This window comes from Ursus arctos, unplaced genomic scaffold, assembly GCF_023065955.2.
Source record: "Ursus arctos isolate Adak ecotype North America unplaced genomic scaffold, UrsArc2.0 scaffold_12, whole genome shotgun sequence".
Lineage (NCBI taxonomy): Eukaryota > Metazoa > Chordata > Mammalia > Carnivora > Ursidae > Ursus > Ursus arctos.
Genome location: NW_026622786.1, coordinates 8787218 through 8804287, shown reverse-complemented (window position 1 = coordinate 8804287; position 17070 = coordinate 8787218). Strand labels below are relative to the sequence as shown.

Below are 17070 nucleotides of genomic sequence, written 5' to 3'. Positions count from 1 at the left end.
AGAAGCAGTTAGATATGTCAACAATAAATACAGCATAACAAAAATATTTCTAAGTGGTATCAATGGCCCAGAAAAATTTAATATGGTCATTCAAAGACATCCAAAGCACACGTTCCAATGGTGAGTTTGTGTACCACCTTCACATTAAAAGAAGTTTACTACATCTTAATTAAAAGTATTACTACATTGAACAATTTGAAATTTAAATTAGAAATTAGGGTTATACTCTTTGAAAACTGTATGATTTAGGAATTTTATCAGATGCATTATCTTAGCACACAGTTGCTCTTACACCAACTCTTATTAAAATAAATTATTTTTTCCATTTGTGATTGTCCCTTCCCATAATATTTCATAACATTAAAAGGATTTTTTAAAATAAAATCATGACTCATTCAAATATGAAAATGTGTTCAAAATTTTATTTAATTCAAAAGAGAACCCGTCAGGTGACAGATAAAAGGAATCCCAAAAAGGAATCCCCAAATTGAACACATTAATAGATCAGGAATATTTAAGTGAACGTACAAGAAGGCAACTTCCACTGAATCTCTAAGAGGACAGAATCTGCATGTCTATAGACAAAAATTATTTAGTACTGACACTAGTTATCTATAGTTCACAGAGTTGTAAAATAGCTTTCTTAGAATAGCTTTCTAGATAGAATCTAGATTATGCAGTTTTCTACTGAAGAACACATTTTTCCCTGTAATAATATAATGCACATCTCCTATGAAAGATATTAACCATACACACCCACCTAAATGCTCCCTTCCCCATGAAACTTATTGAAATAAGTCTGTTGCCACAATTTCCTCCCTTCTCATTCATCCAACCCACAGTAATCTTGTTTCAAAACCCCTACAACATCTATGTACAGTCTCATCATATCCATTTGCTACTACTGTAATTTTCTTGACTATGGAAGACTGGCTGCGCATATCTTAAGAACTCAAGGAACGTCTGAAAATAACCAGGTAATTTAGATAAAAGTCTAATTTCTAGGTTGGCTGCAGATATCTTGTTCAATAAGTGAAGGCAGAGGCTTATTTCTTTTGTACAGCTATACCTTAGCTTTAATTTTCCACATCATTTTTTAACATTTCTGTACAGCCCAAGAATAGAAGCGGACAGGGCTGCAAGAGGAAAAGCTAGTTTCTACCTGGTGACAGACCACCTAAACCTCAATTACCAAGCAAGGAGGAGTCAGCCCTGGTCACTTCCTCCTCAAGTGGCCAGGGAGCGGAAACACAAAGCCAGACCAATGTCACTCCAGGGACTGCGGGGATCCAGACGACTCAGCATCTTAGGCTTAGCGCCTTACCCATCCCTGACTCGAGCTGCTCTCAGTTTGCGGAATGCCGGGTCCACAGGAGCGGCAACATACATTCGACCCTGGGACTGTGACCCCCAAAGGTCCCAGACGCCCCATCTCACCTGCATTAGGGCGCGTACATCCCCAGTGAGCTACAGCACCCCTGTCCCTGGTGCCCAGGTCCGCCTACCCTCTCTCTTTTCTTCGACACGTCGTCTCCGACAGCGCCGCGGGCCAGAGAAGCCCGACTAACCTCTGGGGAAGAGGCGGCAGGCTCATTCTTCCAGAGAGCGGACAGCACTAACCCTCTCTGCCCGCACCCACGGCCCGGGCCGAGTCCGAGAGCCTTCCGCCGCGCCCCCAGCCCGCTCCACCCCGCCTTCCCTCCCCGCCCCGCTTCCAGTCCCGCTTCTCACAGCACTCCGGCGGTCCCATCCGGGCGGCAGCAGGGCGGGTTAAGCTCCTCGTAGAAAGCGTCCGAGCGGCATCCCCCGACACCCCGGGCCAGGAGCTCGGCGGTCAGGCGAGTCAAAGTCCCAGGAGGCTGGAGTGACCAGCTGCAAGAGCTTTGAGTGGCGAAACACTGACTTCCGCTACCGGGCGGTCCTCACCAACCAGAGCCCGCCTACGTCATTTCCTCCTTGAAGGCAAAAGGAATGCCGGGCGGAAGTGGGTCCCGAAGCGGACCCGGAAGGGGTAAGTCCCGTGGGCGGGTCCAGGCGGCCTGGAGCCTCGTGGAGGTGAAGGTGAGTACTGTAGGGGCTCGGCTTTCGATCGCCTTCGCTAGCGGCTCGGAGTTGCGTGGTCCTGGCTGAGGCCTCCTTGGCGCCAGCAGCAGATGAGGCGGGGGCATTTGCGGCCGGTTGCTAGGGTGGCGACTGGGAACCTACCGTCCCTTGCGGCTGCCTGCAAACGCCCGGGGCTGGTGCGTGCACCCGGTCTCCGGAGGATGCTCAGGCAGCATGATCGGTGTGCGGAGCACCCCCTCACTCTGCCTGATTGAAGACTCGGGTTAGGGACGTCTGACAGGTCTGTTACTACGCCCCGACCCTTCAGTGCATCATAGAAGCAATATGTTTTGGGGCTCCGTAGGTAGGAAGCAGGGATGGTAGTTCTCAGAGGAAGGTTAAGTCGTGACCTCTCTCCAAAAGGTGGTGAGATCCGTGCTCGTGAGACACAAAGGACTAGTGCGAAATTGTATGGAAGATAGTTTAAATATTGAGGCAATAGAAAAGTCTGCGAGAATGGTCTAGCCTCGAAAAAAGTGGGCCTCAGAGGATGACACCGATTTAATAAAATAGGTTAACATGACAGTGCACGTTATTCTAGGTGAGAGGAACAATATGAAGAAAGCAAGGTGGCAGGACAAGGGAGGAAACCAACTAAGCTGACGAGAACCCAGTGATAAAGAGCTGGAACAGAAAGTAGTGGAAAGAGAGAAAAGAATCCTACTTCAGAAAACCGATGAGTTATGTGGAAGTTTCAGACAAAAGAAAGGACAAAAGCAAAAAGAAGCAGTTTAGCTTAGTGGTTAAAAGAAGAAATTTTGGAATTTGACTGGATTGGAACCTGTCTTTAGCACTTAAAACTGGGTATATGACTTTGGGCTAGTTATTTCACATCTCTTTGCTTAATTTCCTTGTCTGTAAAATGGAGGTAAGAATAGTACCTAGTTTGTAAGGTTACTGTGAATAATTTTTTTATCCTTATATTTACAATATTCTAGATGCTTTTTTTAAAAAAATTTTGTTTTAGAGAGAGCATGAACAGGGAGAGGGGCAGAGAAAGAATTTCAAGCAGAGCCCCCCACCCCCACCCCCCATGAGCTTGAAGCCTGGGGCTCAATCTGATGACCCTGAGATCATGACCCCAATGGAAACAAAAGTCCGGGGCCCAATGGACTGAGCCACCCAGGCATCCCTGGATGCTTCTCTAAGTGCTTTGCATATATTAAGCCTTTTGATTAACTCAATTGCTGTATGTAATTTAACAACTGCGCATGTTTACTCAGGTGTATACATTTAATGTATTGCCATATAGTAAGTGCTCTTTAAGTCTTGGCTGCTATAATAATATTTTTTATTAATGAGCCAAAGTTTGCTACAAGGTTATGAGCCTGAATGGCAAGGGGGATTGTGTGTCTTAGAATAAGGAAAAAATGAGGGGTTCAGGAAGCAAGGTAGGTTCGGTTTTACCCATGTTCAGTATGATGCTGCAAGGTATTTGGATGGATATCTCATGAAAGTTTTTGGAATTTTATCATTTGTATTCGTGTATGTGGACAGGACTAGAAATAGAGATGTAGGTGTCCCTAGGCCTAGGTGTGCTATATGAAGTCTCCAAGGAAAATACTGTGGAAAGAATTGATAGATGGCCAAAGACTACCAAGAGGAGCAACTATAGTTAAGGGGCTGGAGGAATAAGGAATTGGGGAAGAATTGATCAAATGACCTAGGCTAACAGCATTATCACCATGTTAATATTCTTTCCTTGATTTTTAACTGGCTTTTGTTGGTTCTTAGGAGAGGAAAAATGAGTGATTACTAAAAGGAAATATTAAAAAGAATTGACATTGAATATTTTTCTGTTAAGGTAGGCTAAAACAGAGTGTAATCAGAAATGGACCCTGTAGAGTTAAACTAAATGTACAAAGCAACAGCAAAAATCAGCTTCCCAAAAAAGGGTGTAACTTCTGTCTAGTATTGTGTTTTTTTTAAGTTGCATGGGTGTTTGGGGCACTTTTCATTCTTCCATATCAAGACCAGACAGTCTTGACTTAGTGTCTCCTTCACTTGTTGTCTCTTTTATCTATAACCAGTATTTTCAGTGAATTTGATTTAGGGTGAAAACTAAGTCATCTTTCAAAAATAATGTGCCATGTTGCTGTATCATTTTTCTGTGCCAAGGGTAGGTAGCTGACCTGATTTGGAAATCAAAGAAGGACCTACATGTACTAGAACTGTAGTTTGCCAAGTGAGGAACCACACAAGCACAGCACCACTTGGGAACTTCTTAGAAAGAAAAATCTTGGGTCCCACCTCATACCTACTGAATCAGAGTAGGTCCTGGGGAGGTTTGGTGGACATGGTTCCCAGCAGTCTGTTTTCATAAGCCCTCAGGTGATTCAGATGCATACTAGAGTTTGAGAACCACTGTGCCAGATGTGTGCCATGAGGTTAGGGATTTTATTTTACTCATCACCCTATCTCTAGTGTCTAAAACAGCGCTTGTCTAGGTAGTAGGATTACAGTAATTGTTCATTGTAAATATTTTCCGACTCAGTCTGTCAATCTCAGTGTAAAAACTTTGATGGTGGTTGAATGAACAGAAGTGAATTGTTTAGCTGCACTAAGGTCATATGTCAGTTACTTGTGAGGTAGGCACGACAAGGTGACCAGTTTGAAACTTGAGGAATGAGGGCTTACGTGTTGAGTCAACAGCAAATACAAAATGATGATGTCCAGGTATTTATGTCAGTGCTTTATTCAGAGTAAGTAAAGTTAAGAAGTCACAAGTTACATGCTTTCACCACATGATAAATGGTGGTGTTTGCTAGCCTCTCAGAACCAAGGCACCCAATGCACTGACTTTTCTTTGTGTGTGTGCACAGCTGCCTCACTTGCGGTATCAGACGTTTGAACATGGGGCTCACGAAGCAGTACCTACGCTATGTTGCCAGTGCAGTCTTTGGCCTTATTGGCAGCCAAAAAGGTAATATTGTCTTTGTGACACTTCGTGGTGAAAAAGGACGCTATGTGGCAGTACCAGCCTGCGAACATGTTTTCATCTGGGACTTAAGAAAAGGAGAGAAGGTAAGCCAGCGATCAACTAGGTTGATGACTGATGTATAGGTATTTGAGGATAGAGAGGCAGAAGTGGGAGAGCTCTGATTTATCATGCACAGATTTTTTTTTATATATATGTGCCCCTGGAAGAGAAATCTTTCTTCTTTGAGTCCAGGTAGCCAAGTATCAGATTCTCTTGTGTTCTTCTGCACTGAATTCTGAAAACCACGACCAAATAGGAGCTTATCTCTTATGTATCCATTTGTAGTATTTACAGGTAATTATTTGTAATCACAATTCCCAACGTGTTTGGTTTTCTCTACCAATTCCTTATTTTTCAAGTTCTTCTACCTTCCCTCAAAACCAGTTATAAAACAGTAGGCATTTTGGGGCGCCTGGGTGGCACAGCGGTTAAGCGTCTGCCTTCGGCTCAGGGTGTGATCCCGGCGTTATGGGATCGAGCCCCACATCAGGCTCTTCCACTATGAGCCTGCTTCTTCCTCTCCCACTCCCCCTGCTTGTGTTCCCTCTCTCGCTGGCTGTCTCTATCTCTGTCGAATAAATAAATAAAATCTTAAAAAAAAAAAAAAAAAAAAAAAAAAAAACAGTAGGCATTTTAATACTCAGCTGTGTTGGCAGAACCTTTTTTTACTGATACAGAGGAGGCCCAAGTTTGTTAAACTAGGCTTTGATACTTTGTGTCACTGAGTTCCCTAAGCCTACCACTTCTACCACACCAAATACAGGCATCTTGATCTTACCAGGCCACTCTTGTGACTCCCAAGAGGTTAATACTTTGATACTTGTTGCCAGCCAGTTTCTTGGGGATAAACCATGTAGCACCCTAGTGCCATACAGATCGGTTTCTTTCAAAATGGAGCTCAGTTAAAGCAAGGAGGTATTTATAAATCTTTATGGAATGTCATTTGGATAAGGACTTAGTAATTTATTGCTTGGGAAATTTTTGTACATAAACTATGCTCATGTAGAGCTTTGGAAAAAATAATTTTACCCCTTCTTGAATGTTTCATTGCCCTCTACAAATAATAATTCCTATATGAAAGAACTTGAGATGGACTGCAGAATTTCTTTATTATTCATAAGAATGATATGGAATTATTGATGCTTTTAATTTTACTGTCCCTGATTATTCCCACACTTTTCATTTGATGACATGCTTAACTCTACCTGTACATTGTTTATGATTCTTGTGATTTCAGATCCTCATCCTTCAGGGGCTTAAGCAAGAAGTCACTTGCTTGTGTCCCTCCCCAGATGGGCTGCACTTAGCTGTTGGTTATGAGGATGGGTCTATCCGAATCTTCAGTCTCCTGAGTGGGGAAGGAAATGTGACCTTCAATGGACACAAAGCAGCCATCACTTCCCTGAAGTATGATCAGCTAGGAGGCAGGCTGGCATCTGGGTCCAAGGTGAGACCTTGAATTAGGTGCCCAGATTTTAATCTAGTAAAGGAATATAAGGCTTATGCTGAAGGAGGTTGTTCACAAAAACTATTGGGTGAAACAGTGGGTCTTCGGTGTACAAAATAGTATAAGTGGTAGAAATGGAGGGAGGAGGATGTGTATGAATTGGGAGGTTCATTTTGTTGCCTGTCACATTCTCTGCTAAAAGCCTATTAGGTATAGGAACAAGATGAGGATGCCTCTGATAACTATTAGAGAACACCATTGTAGAAGTGCTACTCAAAACAGTGCAGTAGGGGAAAAAACAGATGGGACAAGGAGAGACAAAACAGTCATTCTCTGCCATAAAAATTGGTAGCTTTCCTATGTTTCAGTCTTCAGTTAGAAAATACAATGTAAAAGATTCCATTTACAATAGTATATTAAGTGACAGAAAAATACTATGAAACTGTACAGAAGAATGTAACAGAAGACCTGAACAGAGATACAAACCATGTTCTTGAAAGGGAAGACAAAGATGCTAGTGTTTTCTAGTTAATTTATATAGTTACAGCAATGTAAATAAGTGTCTCAAAAAGGTGTTGTTGTTGTTGTTGTTTTAATAACATGATCAAATTATTTAAAAGGGTATATGGAAAACAAATGAATCAAAAACATCAGAAATTTGGAAAGAGGAATAATAAAAGAGGGCTGCAGATTTTTTTTTTCAGTTAGATATTTTTTATAGGAGGTCTCATGTTAAAATGCATTATGAAGTCATAATTAAAATGTGTTAAACTAATCTGCTATCAGCACAAAATAGGTAGATTATTGCAACCAAATGTGAATCCCAGACACAAATCTACTTTCCTATTTCTAATTATATTCCAGAGATGATGTTTCTGGTGTATATGAAAATGATGAATTACTTTTAAAACAGTGCTCAGACAATTGGCTAAGTATGTAGAGGGAAGTTTTAAGTTAAATCTTTATGCCATCTACCAAAATGAGTCACAGATTAAAGACTTACATATTGAAGATATTTTAAGTAAACTAGAAGTAAGTATTTATCTGATCCCAAGGTAGACAAGCATATCAGCAAAGAAAGATATTATAAAGGAAAAGAGTGATAGATTTGAATATTTAGATGTAAAATATTTGTACATTTAAAAGAAATAGGAAACTTGTTAAGAATAAGTTTCAGAAGTTCTTCTCACAAGGAGGAATTGTTTTTAGTCTTTCTTTTTGTTCTGTTTATATGAGAAGATGGATGTTAGCTAAACTTGTTGTGGCCATGATGCTGTATGTACGCCTTAGACTTACACAGCGATATATGTCAATTATTTCTCAGTGAAACTGGAAAAAAGTTAAAGGACACTGAAAAAGTGGAAGTATTTAATATTTTCAATATAAAAAGGATTAATATCCTTCATCTCTTAATAACTTACAAACAATCAAACAAAAAGTAAGACCCAAAGGAAGACGAAGGACAGGACTTAGCATTTCACGAGAGGTACGTGTGGCCAGTAATCACCACAGAGCATGGACAGAATTTCTCATTAGTATTCAGAAATGTAAATCCAGTAACTACTGAGACAACATTTGTAACTTCTGACGTCACCAGTAGTTTTTGAGAAACTAATAATATCCAGAGCTGAGGAGATGGGAAAACTGGCCTTGTCATTCATATCCCTGGTAGACCTATAGATTGGTGCAATTTAAAGAGATCACCTTGTCATGGTGAATTGCGGACCTTAAAAATACAAATACCTTTTAACCCAAGAATTTCCCTCTTTAGTATTTATTCTGATCCGAGGCATAGACAAAGATTTATGTACAAGAATGTTCACTTCCACATATTTATAATAGTAGAAAATTGGTAACTACCTAAATGGCTAAAGTAGAAAAATGTTTAAATGGATTATGGTATATCCTTAGGATTGATTACTCAGTGATCATTGAAAATGAGAATGGTCTGGAGTGACATGGAAAAACAAATATTTTAAAATAATGGGGAAAAAACAGGGGAGGTTTATAAAATGATATGCATGTCATGATCCCAGTTTTCTGAAAATAACCTGGATGTTGGATTGGAGTGGTATAAATGGTGGAATAATTGACTGCTGTTTATGCCCTCTAAACTTTTCTATATGTTTTCCAAATTTTCTGCAAGAATTACCTATCACCTTTGTAATAAAAATATTACATCATATTGTTTGTTGAGCCCTGAGGTGGTAAAGAAAATACTTTTGTATTATCTGATCCCTTTAGGACACAGATACCATTGTGTGGGATGTAATCAATGAAAGCGGCCTCTACCGTCTAAAAGGGCACAAGGACGCCATCACACAAGCACTGTTTCTACGAGAAAAGAATCTGCTAGTTACTAGGTAAATAACAGTTTCATCTCCAGTTCTTTTCTATGTCAATGCATTGGAGAGGGTTTCAAAGACAGAATTTGCATCATTCTTCCCTCATTCGTCTGCACTACCCTCAGACTCCTGTGCTAGCTCCTCTGTCCTCTGCTTTCCTCTCTCCTTCCTTCTTCTCCCAGTAGTATCACAGAAGCTATCCATAGAGTTACTTCTAGCATTTTTAATTCCCTTTTCTGATTTGTCATTATTATCCTCTGGTACTAGCTTTTCCATGTTCCTTAAACTTTGACATGCCTTTTATAGAATGAGCTTTCTGCTTTCTGGGTCCCTAGAAAGTTAGGAAAGCAGAATGTGGAGTGGTGGGCACAGGTGAATACCAAATGTTTGATTTACCTGCCTTTTAAGAACAGACATACTCTCTATGTAGGCTTTCTGAACATCTATTAGGTTGAGCCGTTTGAAGTTTCCGTTTGTATAGGTCAAACGTGATAGGTCAAATATCAGCAATTTCATATGGTTCAACCTAATTATTCGTCCTAAGTAATTTCATATGGTTCAACCTAATTATCCGTCCTAAGGAATGGCCACCCAGGGAAGTTTGGGATCCTAAGGTTTGCCAGCAGTAACTAGAAGAACTTTAGTAATGACTTGGAAGCAGTTGTGAAGGAGCACTGAATGCCATACCGTTGGTGGGTTAGTTCCTGTGGGATGGTACATTGGTGTGTCTTGGTAGATCACACAGATTCTGTGAGAGAATGACTAAGGTTCTACTAGAATATACAGTTAGCTTAGGGGACAGTTGGTCCTTGAACAACAGGGTTGAATTGGTCAGGTCCACTTGTATGTGTTTATTTATTTATTTTTCAGTAAATCCAGTACAGTACTATAAATGTGTTTTCTATTACGATTTTCTTAATATTTTCTTTAGCTTGTTTTGTTGTGAGAATATTACATACAAAATACATGTTAATGAACTGTTCATGTTACTGGTAAGGCTTCTGGTCAATAGTAGGCTGTGAGTAGTTGAGTTTTGGGGGAGCCAGGGGTAATGTGGATTTTTAACTATACTGGGGGTGAGGGAGTTGGCACCCCTAGCTCCATCATCCTACAGGGGTCAACTGTGTACAAGAAAGGAAATAACACAGTGAGGTGGGATTGTATAGGTAAGACTTTATGAATTGGGTTTTGGGGTTTTTTTTGTTTTTTACCAGTTTGGTCATGAAGGAAGATTATATTAGATTTATATTAGTGAAGAAGCAGGGGAGAGGCATTTGAGGCAGGAGGAGTAGAGCTCATTGGCAGGGAGACTCAGAGCCAATGAATGAGAAGTTTCAAAAATGGTGCTAAAGAGCATGATTTCGATTCTATAGAGAATCTTGAGCTAGTGGAAGTTTAAAAATTGAGATTATCTGATTGTTTACTGGATGTTATGAAGGCACAGCAATGGAAAAAGAGACCGGATGAGCAACTGTGAAAATAGTTCATGCAGTAGAACTTAAATTCAGGTTCGCGGACAGAAATGGATTGGAAGGAGTCAAGGCCTCACAGAGGAGGCGTTTTCAGGAAGTGGAGACTAGCTGGACATGGGAGATGGGAGCAGAAGAGATGTGAGAGATTTCTGTGTCAGACAGTTGGTGGAATGTGGGTTCTGTGACGATGGGCACAGGTCAGCGTCTGTGTTCCTTGACACTCTGAATTCAAAGTTATTTCTGTGCTTACAGGTGAAACATTCTATTTCCTACCTAATAATGGAAAGTTAGGATTCTTTACTTTTTAAAAAGAGGTGAGATAGAGTGGTAGCATTAGACATAGTTGCTACGTGTATTTGTTTGAAGGCAATACATGAGTCCTTGACTTCCTGTTTACTGATTTTTCCTAATAAGATTTTTCTCCTGTTTCTTTTTTTTTTTTTCCAGTGGAAAAGATACCATGGTGAAATGGTGGGACCTTGATACCCAGCACTGCTTTAAAACGATGGTTGGCCACCGAACCGAGGTACATGTAGGATCATGGGCCAGGGAAAGAATGGCAAGGCAAAAAGATGGTTTTCTTCCCTGGGCCTTTCATGGCCCTTTGTTTTTACTGCTCGCAATAATCATGAGCTGTCTTGAGAGACAGAGAGGTTAGAGTGGTGGAGGAAGCACCAGCTGTCGGAGCAGATACAGCTACTCTGGCATTTAGTAGAAATTGCCCTTGGATGAGTTTCTAATCCATGAATATGAGTTTAATTGTTTTTAAATAATGTGTCCACCTTTTTGATGATAGGGAGGTCTAATGACACTGTACGTACAGTGCTTGGCCCCATGACATGTAAACAGCAAATCGTAGTCATTAGAATAGTTATCTGAACATAGACATTTTCAGTAGAGATCAGGGAATATTTTATATCTTTGCATCCTCCTCCATGCTTTTTTCATATCAGGCTTTCAAAAACATACCTGAAATTAATTAATGACAAGGAAAAGCAAATTAGATTCTTGGACTGTTGATTCACAACAATACTGTTCTTTTCATTGTTTTTAGATATTTGAGGCTGAAAATTATACAATAGACATCAGTGGGGTATCTGCAAGGCATGGCTGAAAACAAAGAAGTACCGGACTTAAAGTCATCATTTGAGTGGATTCTAGTTAGGATGTGTGTTGAACAGCCATTATCTAAATTTAAGGGTAGGAAATTACAGAGAAACTTCTAGTTCACTGCATAATCAACAGTTCTACCACAGATCATGTTTTCTTTCCAAAAGTAAGATTTCTCTCTCTCTCTCTCTTTTTTTTTAAGATTTTATTTATTTGATACAGAGAGAGCGCAAGTAGGCAGAGCGGCAGGCAGAGGGAGAGGAGAAGCAGGCTCCCTGATGAACAGGGGCTCAATCCCAGGACCCTGGGATCATGACCTGAGCCAAAGGCAGATGCTTAACCAACTGAGCCACCCAGGCTCTCCAAGATTTCTCTTAGTGTATTTTGAAAGGGTTACCTTAATATTAGGCTTTGCAAATGTCAGAGATTTCACTACAGACAGTATACTTAGATTTTTGGGATGTCTCATCATATAACCTGGAGTCTCTTAAAAATCGTACTGTTTGAATCTTTTTATACCCTGTAGGTGTGGGGGTTGGTGCTGGTGTCAGAAGACAAGCGACTCATCACTGGGGCTTCCGACAGTGAGCTGAGGGCTTGGGACATAGCCTATCTACAGGAGGTAATTGGGTTTTTTTTGGTCATGGGCAATGCCATGTTTTAGCAGTGTCACAGGCTCACTGAATTTTGAATCAGATGTAATTATTGACTACTTCCCATAATACTAGAAGGAATTTTAAAACTGCTAATCAGAATTTTTTCTTCATTATTAGCTCAGTTGCCCTCATTTATTTGAGCTCGAGGCAGGATAGTTTCAGGCTTACACCTGGTGATGCTAATGTTTTAGTTTGTGGGGTTCTTAGCCCAGAGTTCCTGGACCTTTGGGTGTCCATGGATGGAGTTCAGGATATCTGTGACCCTCTCCCCTCAGACAAAAATCTGTGTAAAATTTGTGTGTGTATAAACATGTTCTGAGAAAGATTGATAACTTTCTGAGATCCTCAAAGATTTTGTGTGGAAAAAAGTTTATGGACCTCAGGTTTAGCTGGAGTTAGGTGTGTAGCGTTGTGTTCAGTAGCTTTTCTGGCGGGTTCTTCTATTGTAGTCTAGGCCTTATCTTTTCTTCATGTCTGGATTGCCTTTGTAGTTCTCTGTGCCAGACTGGCATCTTTCCTCCACAATATGGAAGCTCTTTCACATAAGAAAGTTTTGAAGTTCATGAAGAGCCAGTCATCATTTTTTTACCTCAGTTTAAATTACTGGGTTACTAAACCATAGTCCACATATTTTGGAAAGTTACCAGAGATAGTATAGTGAGCACTGTTTTGTTTGCATTTGCTGTAGTCCATTTTTAACATACTCTGGTTAAGCACCCCACTGCCGAAGAGTTTGGTCAAAGAGAGCACTTATTCGTGTCCATAAGAACAGGTTTCTAAGTCATTAGGGTTAGGAGTCGCCTCCTGGGACACATTATTTCAGCTTCTGTTTTCCCATTTTTATAAAACAGGTGGAAGACATAGAAGAACCAGAGCCCAAGAAAAGCAAAGCGTCTTCCCCTGGAATACAGGACACACACGAGCCTGAGGAAGGCACCCCGGAGACAGACGAAACTCCTGAGGATGTAATTCTTTTTCTTATCTTCACTTGTGTTGAGTCATGGGAAAAGCGAGAATTGGAGATTTTTAAATTTAAAAACTCGCAGTTACCGTCATTTTAGGGAATATCTTTGTTACCTGTGTCTCTTTAGAATCGTACCTTTTCAGAGGTCTGACAGAACTTGCATTTAACCTTGGTCTTCTCCCTTGCTTCTTCCATAGCGCATCCTTACATGCAGAAAAGCTGGTTCCATCATGCGGGAGGGAAGGGACAGAGTTGTGAACCTTGCAGTCGACAGGACAGGCAGGATTCTAGCTTGCCACGTGAGTACCAGTTATAGGAGAAAACAGGGATGGGGCTGTTCTTTCAGAGACTCATGCTTGTTTTATATTCAGTGTAGAGATTAATTTTCCCCCAGTCGTGTTAACAATTCATTATGTGCTGCTGTGTAGACCTATAATCCCCAGCTTCTGTTAGCATAACACAATAATAGTTACCATTATTGTTCTTATTGTTAGCAAGCATTGAACGTGTGCTTTTCTGAGCAATTTAAAAGCATTGGCCAGCTTCTTATTTGGTCTTCAGAGCAATGCTGTGAGTAGGAAGTGGTATTCCCACTTAGCACGTGAGACAGCAGTCCCAGAGGAAGGAAGCTGTCCAAGGTAATGCGACAGTAACGGAAGAAAAAGGAACGTTATTGTTTAGGTCCTACTGAGAAAAAGCTACATTGCCTTTCCTGGACTCACGCCAACTTTCGCCTTTCTAGGGAACCGATTCTGTGCTAGAAGTGTTCTGCATCCTTTCTAAAGCGGAAGTTCAGAAGAAAATGGATAAGAAGATGAAGAAAGCTAGAAAGAAAGCAAAGTATGTTGCCTTTTTCTTTTTTAATATTTACTATTAATAAAGTATCTTGGGTGGGCCACATAGCTCTGATAGAAAACTATGGTTTCTTTAAAGAAGTAATTACTCTTAGCAATTACTGTTAAAAGCTAGAGAAGATGTTTGGAGTGCCAGGAGTCCATGTTTTACATTTCTGCTCTTTAGTACAGTTTCATAACTAGCATGTTCCTGAGTTGTGAGCTCAGAACCACGTAGAACTAGAGAGGCTATACAGATTTTTAAAAATGGCTTCTGAATGATTTAGTTCTCAGGCCAGCCTGTGTCTTCAGCGACAGCAACGCTGGGTCGCATAATGCTAACCCTGGGGGCTGTGAGGAGAAGGACTCTAGAACTGACATTTGGGGCCAACATCACCTTGGAATAGGTTATTATAATAACTAAAGAAATCGGTTCCTCAGTGGTTGAAATTTATCAAGGCTCAAAGAAAAAGTCACCTTGGCAAACCTTGTGAGACCTCTGGCTTATTTGACATAGTTGGACTGATAAGTGCAGGTTAATGGATCCTCTAAAAAGTACTGAAGTTAGAAAAGTTAACCAGGTACATTTCATTGGAACAGTTTGAATTACAAAGACTTGCCCCAGGAATCTTTATGGGCTGTTGCCTTCAGAATCCACTTACTGAGAGTACCGATTAAATGGAATAAAACTTCACGACACTGTAGTTCACAGACTTCATACGCTGCATTTTCTAACTCTCACGGTAATCCTGTGTGGTTAAGTGACTCTCCCAGGATCACACAGGTTGTTGGTTGCAGAGCCATAATTTGACTCACGTAATAGCAAAGCTTCTTCTAGAAAAGTCATTGTTTTTTTTCTCCCCCTCAAGATTAAATTCTTCCAGAGGGGAGGAGGAAGACCTTGAAGTGAATGTCGAAATGACTCTGCAAGATGAAATCCAGCGGGTGACTAATATCAAAACTTCTGCCAAAATCAAGTGAGTAAAAGTGTAGTATCTGAAGTACCTGAGAGCAGTATTGTAAAAATAGTAAGCGGCAAAGTTGTGTTGGCTTTTTCATGCTCTCTGTAAGCAGTCTAGAGGAATTACGTATTTGGCGACCGTGATCGTGGGATACCTGCCCTCACCATGGGCCGGCTTATTCATCATCTCATATTGGTTCTATTGTAACACTGTTTCTATTTGTTTAGTCCTCTTTCCTGCTGCCAATTAAAAAGAAAAACGTGTATCCCGTGTTCCAAAAGGATTTAAGGTCACTTAAAAAAATTACATACATAAAAGCAAGACACATCTCAGATCCAGTATCTGAGCCCAGGTGTTTTTGACTTAAAAACCCATACTCAACTACCGTCCAATACTCAGAGCACTTCTTGTAAAATTCTTTATACTTGCTCAGATGTCACATAGATTGAGGACACGATGAAGTCTTTCTACTAGAACAGTTAACCTTGTGAGTGAAGATGGTGGCTAGAGTATTTATGAATTATTTTCTCACGCAGATCGTTTGACTTGATTCATTCACCTCAAGGAGAGTTGAAGGCAGTCTTCCTGCTGCAGAACAACTTGGTGGAGTCGTATTCGCTGCACCCGTCCGCGCCTGCTCCGCAGCCTGTCAGGACGAGCAGAATCACCATCGGGGGTCATCGCAGTGACGTGCGGACCCTGTCTTTCAGCTCCGACAACATTGCTGTCCTTTCAGCCGCGGCAGATTCGGTGAAAATATGGAACAGGTTTGTGAAATGGTGCTTTGCATAGTTTTATCCAGTAATGTTTTCTTCCCTGTGAATAAGGTTTTAGTACTCTTGATGGTTAGTTGTTAGTCTCTTAAGGCCCTCCATACAATTCCCTCAAAAACGTATCTTGACTGTGGGCCTGTGGAGTTTAAAGTTGGAAAGGTTGCTTTTTTAAATCTGGTGCTATAAGTAGATGCAAGCTTATTCCATGTCTGAGGTTCGTCACTGTACTTGGCTAGAGAAAAACACACCCAACAGGCAGCTACTCCTTAAATTCTAGTAGGCTCTTAGTGCTGTCCAGTATTTTTACTGTAATTTTTCATCCCTTTCCCAGATGACTGTTCCACACTTCTTCTCTCCTCAAGCCCCAAATACCTCTAGCGCCTTTAAGCTGGTGACCTTGCTTCCTGATTCACTGAAAAATGGACTCATCTAGAAAACATTCATGTGCTCCCAGCACATCTGCCAGCTCAGCTGTATCTATGCCCACGTAGTCTGTCTTCCCTCCTGTTACTGTGTTCGTGCTCCTAACCAACGGTAACCACGACTTGTACCCATGGTTCTGTCTCTGCTCCCCTGCTAGCGGTTGTCCTCCTCCTGCATCTTTAACATTCCCGCTCTGTTGGATCATTCCCATCAGTGTACAGGTATGCTGTAATATCTCCCATCTGCAAAGAAGTAATAGCCCTGTCTCCTCCTCAGTCTCTCCAGTTACATCCCATCCTCTGATTTCTTTTCTCTGTTCTGCTTCATCTGTCTCCCGTCAGGCCTTTCCCCACCTTTTCGCCACAGCAGCTCTTGTCACCTCATCAGTGATCTTCACGTTTCTGAATCCAGTGACCCGTAAGCTTCATGTGACACTCTCTCCTTGAATTGATAACTTTCTCCTCTTTGAAGCACTTTGACTCTTATTACTTCTTCTTCCTCTGCTGGCCATTCGCTCTGTCTGTGCTGGCTCCTTCTTACCTTTCTGACCTCTAAGTGTTGGAATACTTCAAGGCAGTCTTTGGACCTTTTCTGTCTACATTGACTTTTTGCAGCTTGATGACGCATACATTTTTTCCTCTAGCCTTAGCCTCTCCCTGGACACCAGACCTTTACCTCCAAGTCTTTTGTTTGTATCACCACCTGGCTGTCCAACTGGGCATCTCCATTTTTTATATGGCCCAAAGCAGGCTTGCGATCTTCTTTCTCTCACGATCTCCCCACCTATTGCTCCTATAGACTTCCCTGTCTTCGAAAGTAATTGCTTCCCTCCAGTTGTTCTCCCCCAGATGCTGTGGCCATTCTCTCATATCCTACGTCCAGGTCACTAGCAGATCCTGTCGGCTCCAGCTTCAGAAATTAGCCAGTCTCCAAGCGCGTGTCGTCACCTGGGCTGCCGCCCCCAGCTCCATCTGCCATCTCCTCTCACCAGCATTGTCGCGA

The 17070-nt window shown here is 41.3% G+C and overlaps 2 protein-coding genes across 6 annotated transcripts in view; one reads left to right on the top strand and one right to left on the bottom strand.

Annotated features, from left to right (window-relative positions):
* GDAP2 (ganglioside induced differentiation associated protein 2) overlaps positions 1-1942 on the bottom strand; it is a 69821-nt gene extending 67879 nt beyond the window's left edge. For 2 of the 4 annotated variants that reach the window (XM_048220321.2, XM_044378639.3), the window contains exon 1: positions 1732-1913. The gene's annotated coding sequence lies outside the window, so the exon portion shown is untranslated. Of the gene's footprint in view, positions 1-1437; positions 1693-1731 lie in introns of those variants that run through there. The other 2 variants (XM_026483645.4, XM_057310335.1) reach the window with 2 other exon arrangements.
* Positions 1943-1981: 39 nt separating this feature from the next.
* The window catches only part of WDR3 (WD repeat domain 3), a 30181-nt gene continuing 15092 nt past the window's right edge, over positions 1982-17070 (top strand). Inside the window, exons 1-11 of one of the 2 annotated variants that reach the window (XM_026483643.4) lie at positions 1982-2061; positions 4926-5127; positions 6321-6530; positions 8775-8893; positions 10795-10873; positions 11984-12079; positions 12965-13078; positions 13275-13376; positions 13820-13917; positions 14780-14887; positions 15409-15639. In XM_026483643.4, coding sequence (XP_026339428.3) covers positions 4957-5127; positions 6321-6530; positions 8775-8893; positions 10795-10873; positions 11984-12079; positions 12965-13078; positions 13275-13376; positions 13820-13917; positions 14780-14887; positions 15409-15639 — 1328 coding nt within the window. In that variant the 5' untranslated portion in view covers positions 1982-2061; positions 4926-4956. Of the gene's footprint in view, positions 2345-4925; positions 5128-6320; positions 6531-8774; positions 8894-10794; positions 10874-11983; positions 12080-12964; positions 13079-13274; positions 13377-13819; positions 13918-14779; positions 14888-15408; positions 15640-17070 lie in introns of both variants that reach the window. The other variant, XM_026483644.4, reaches the window with a different exon arrangement.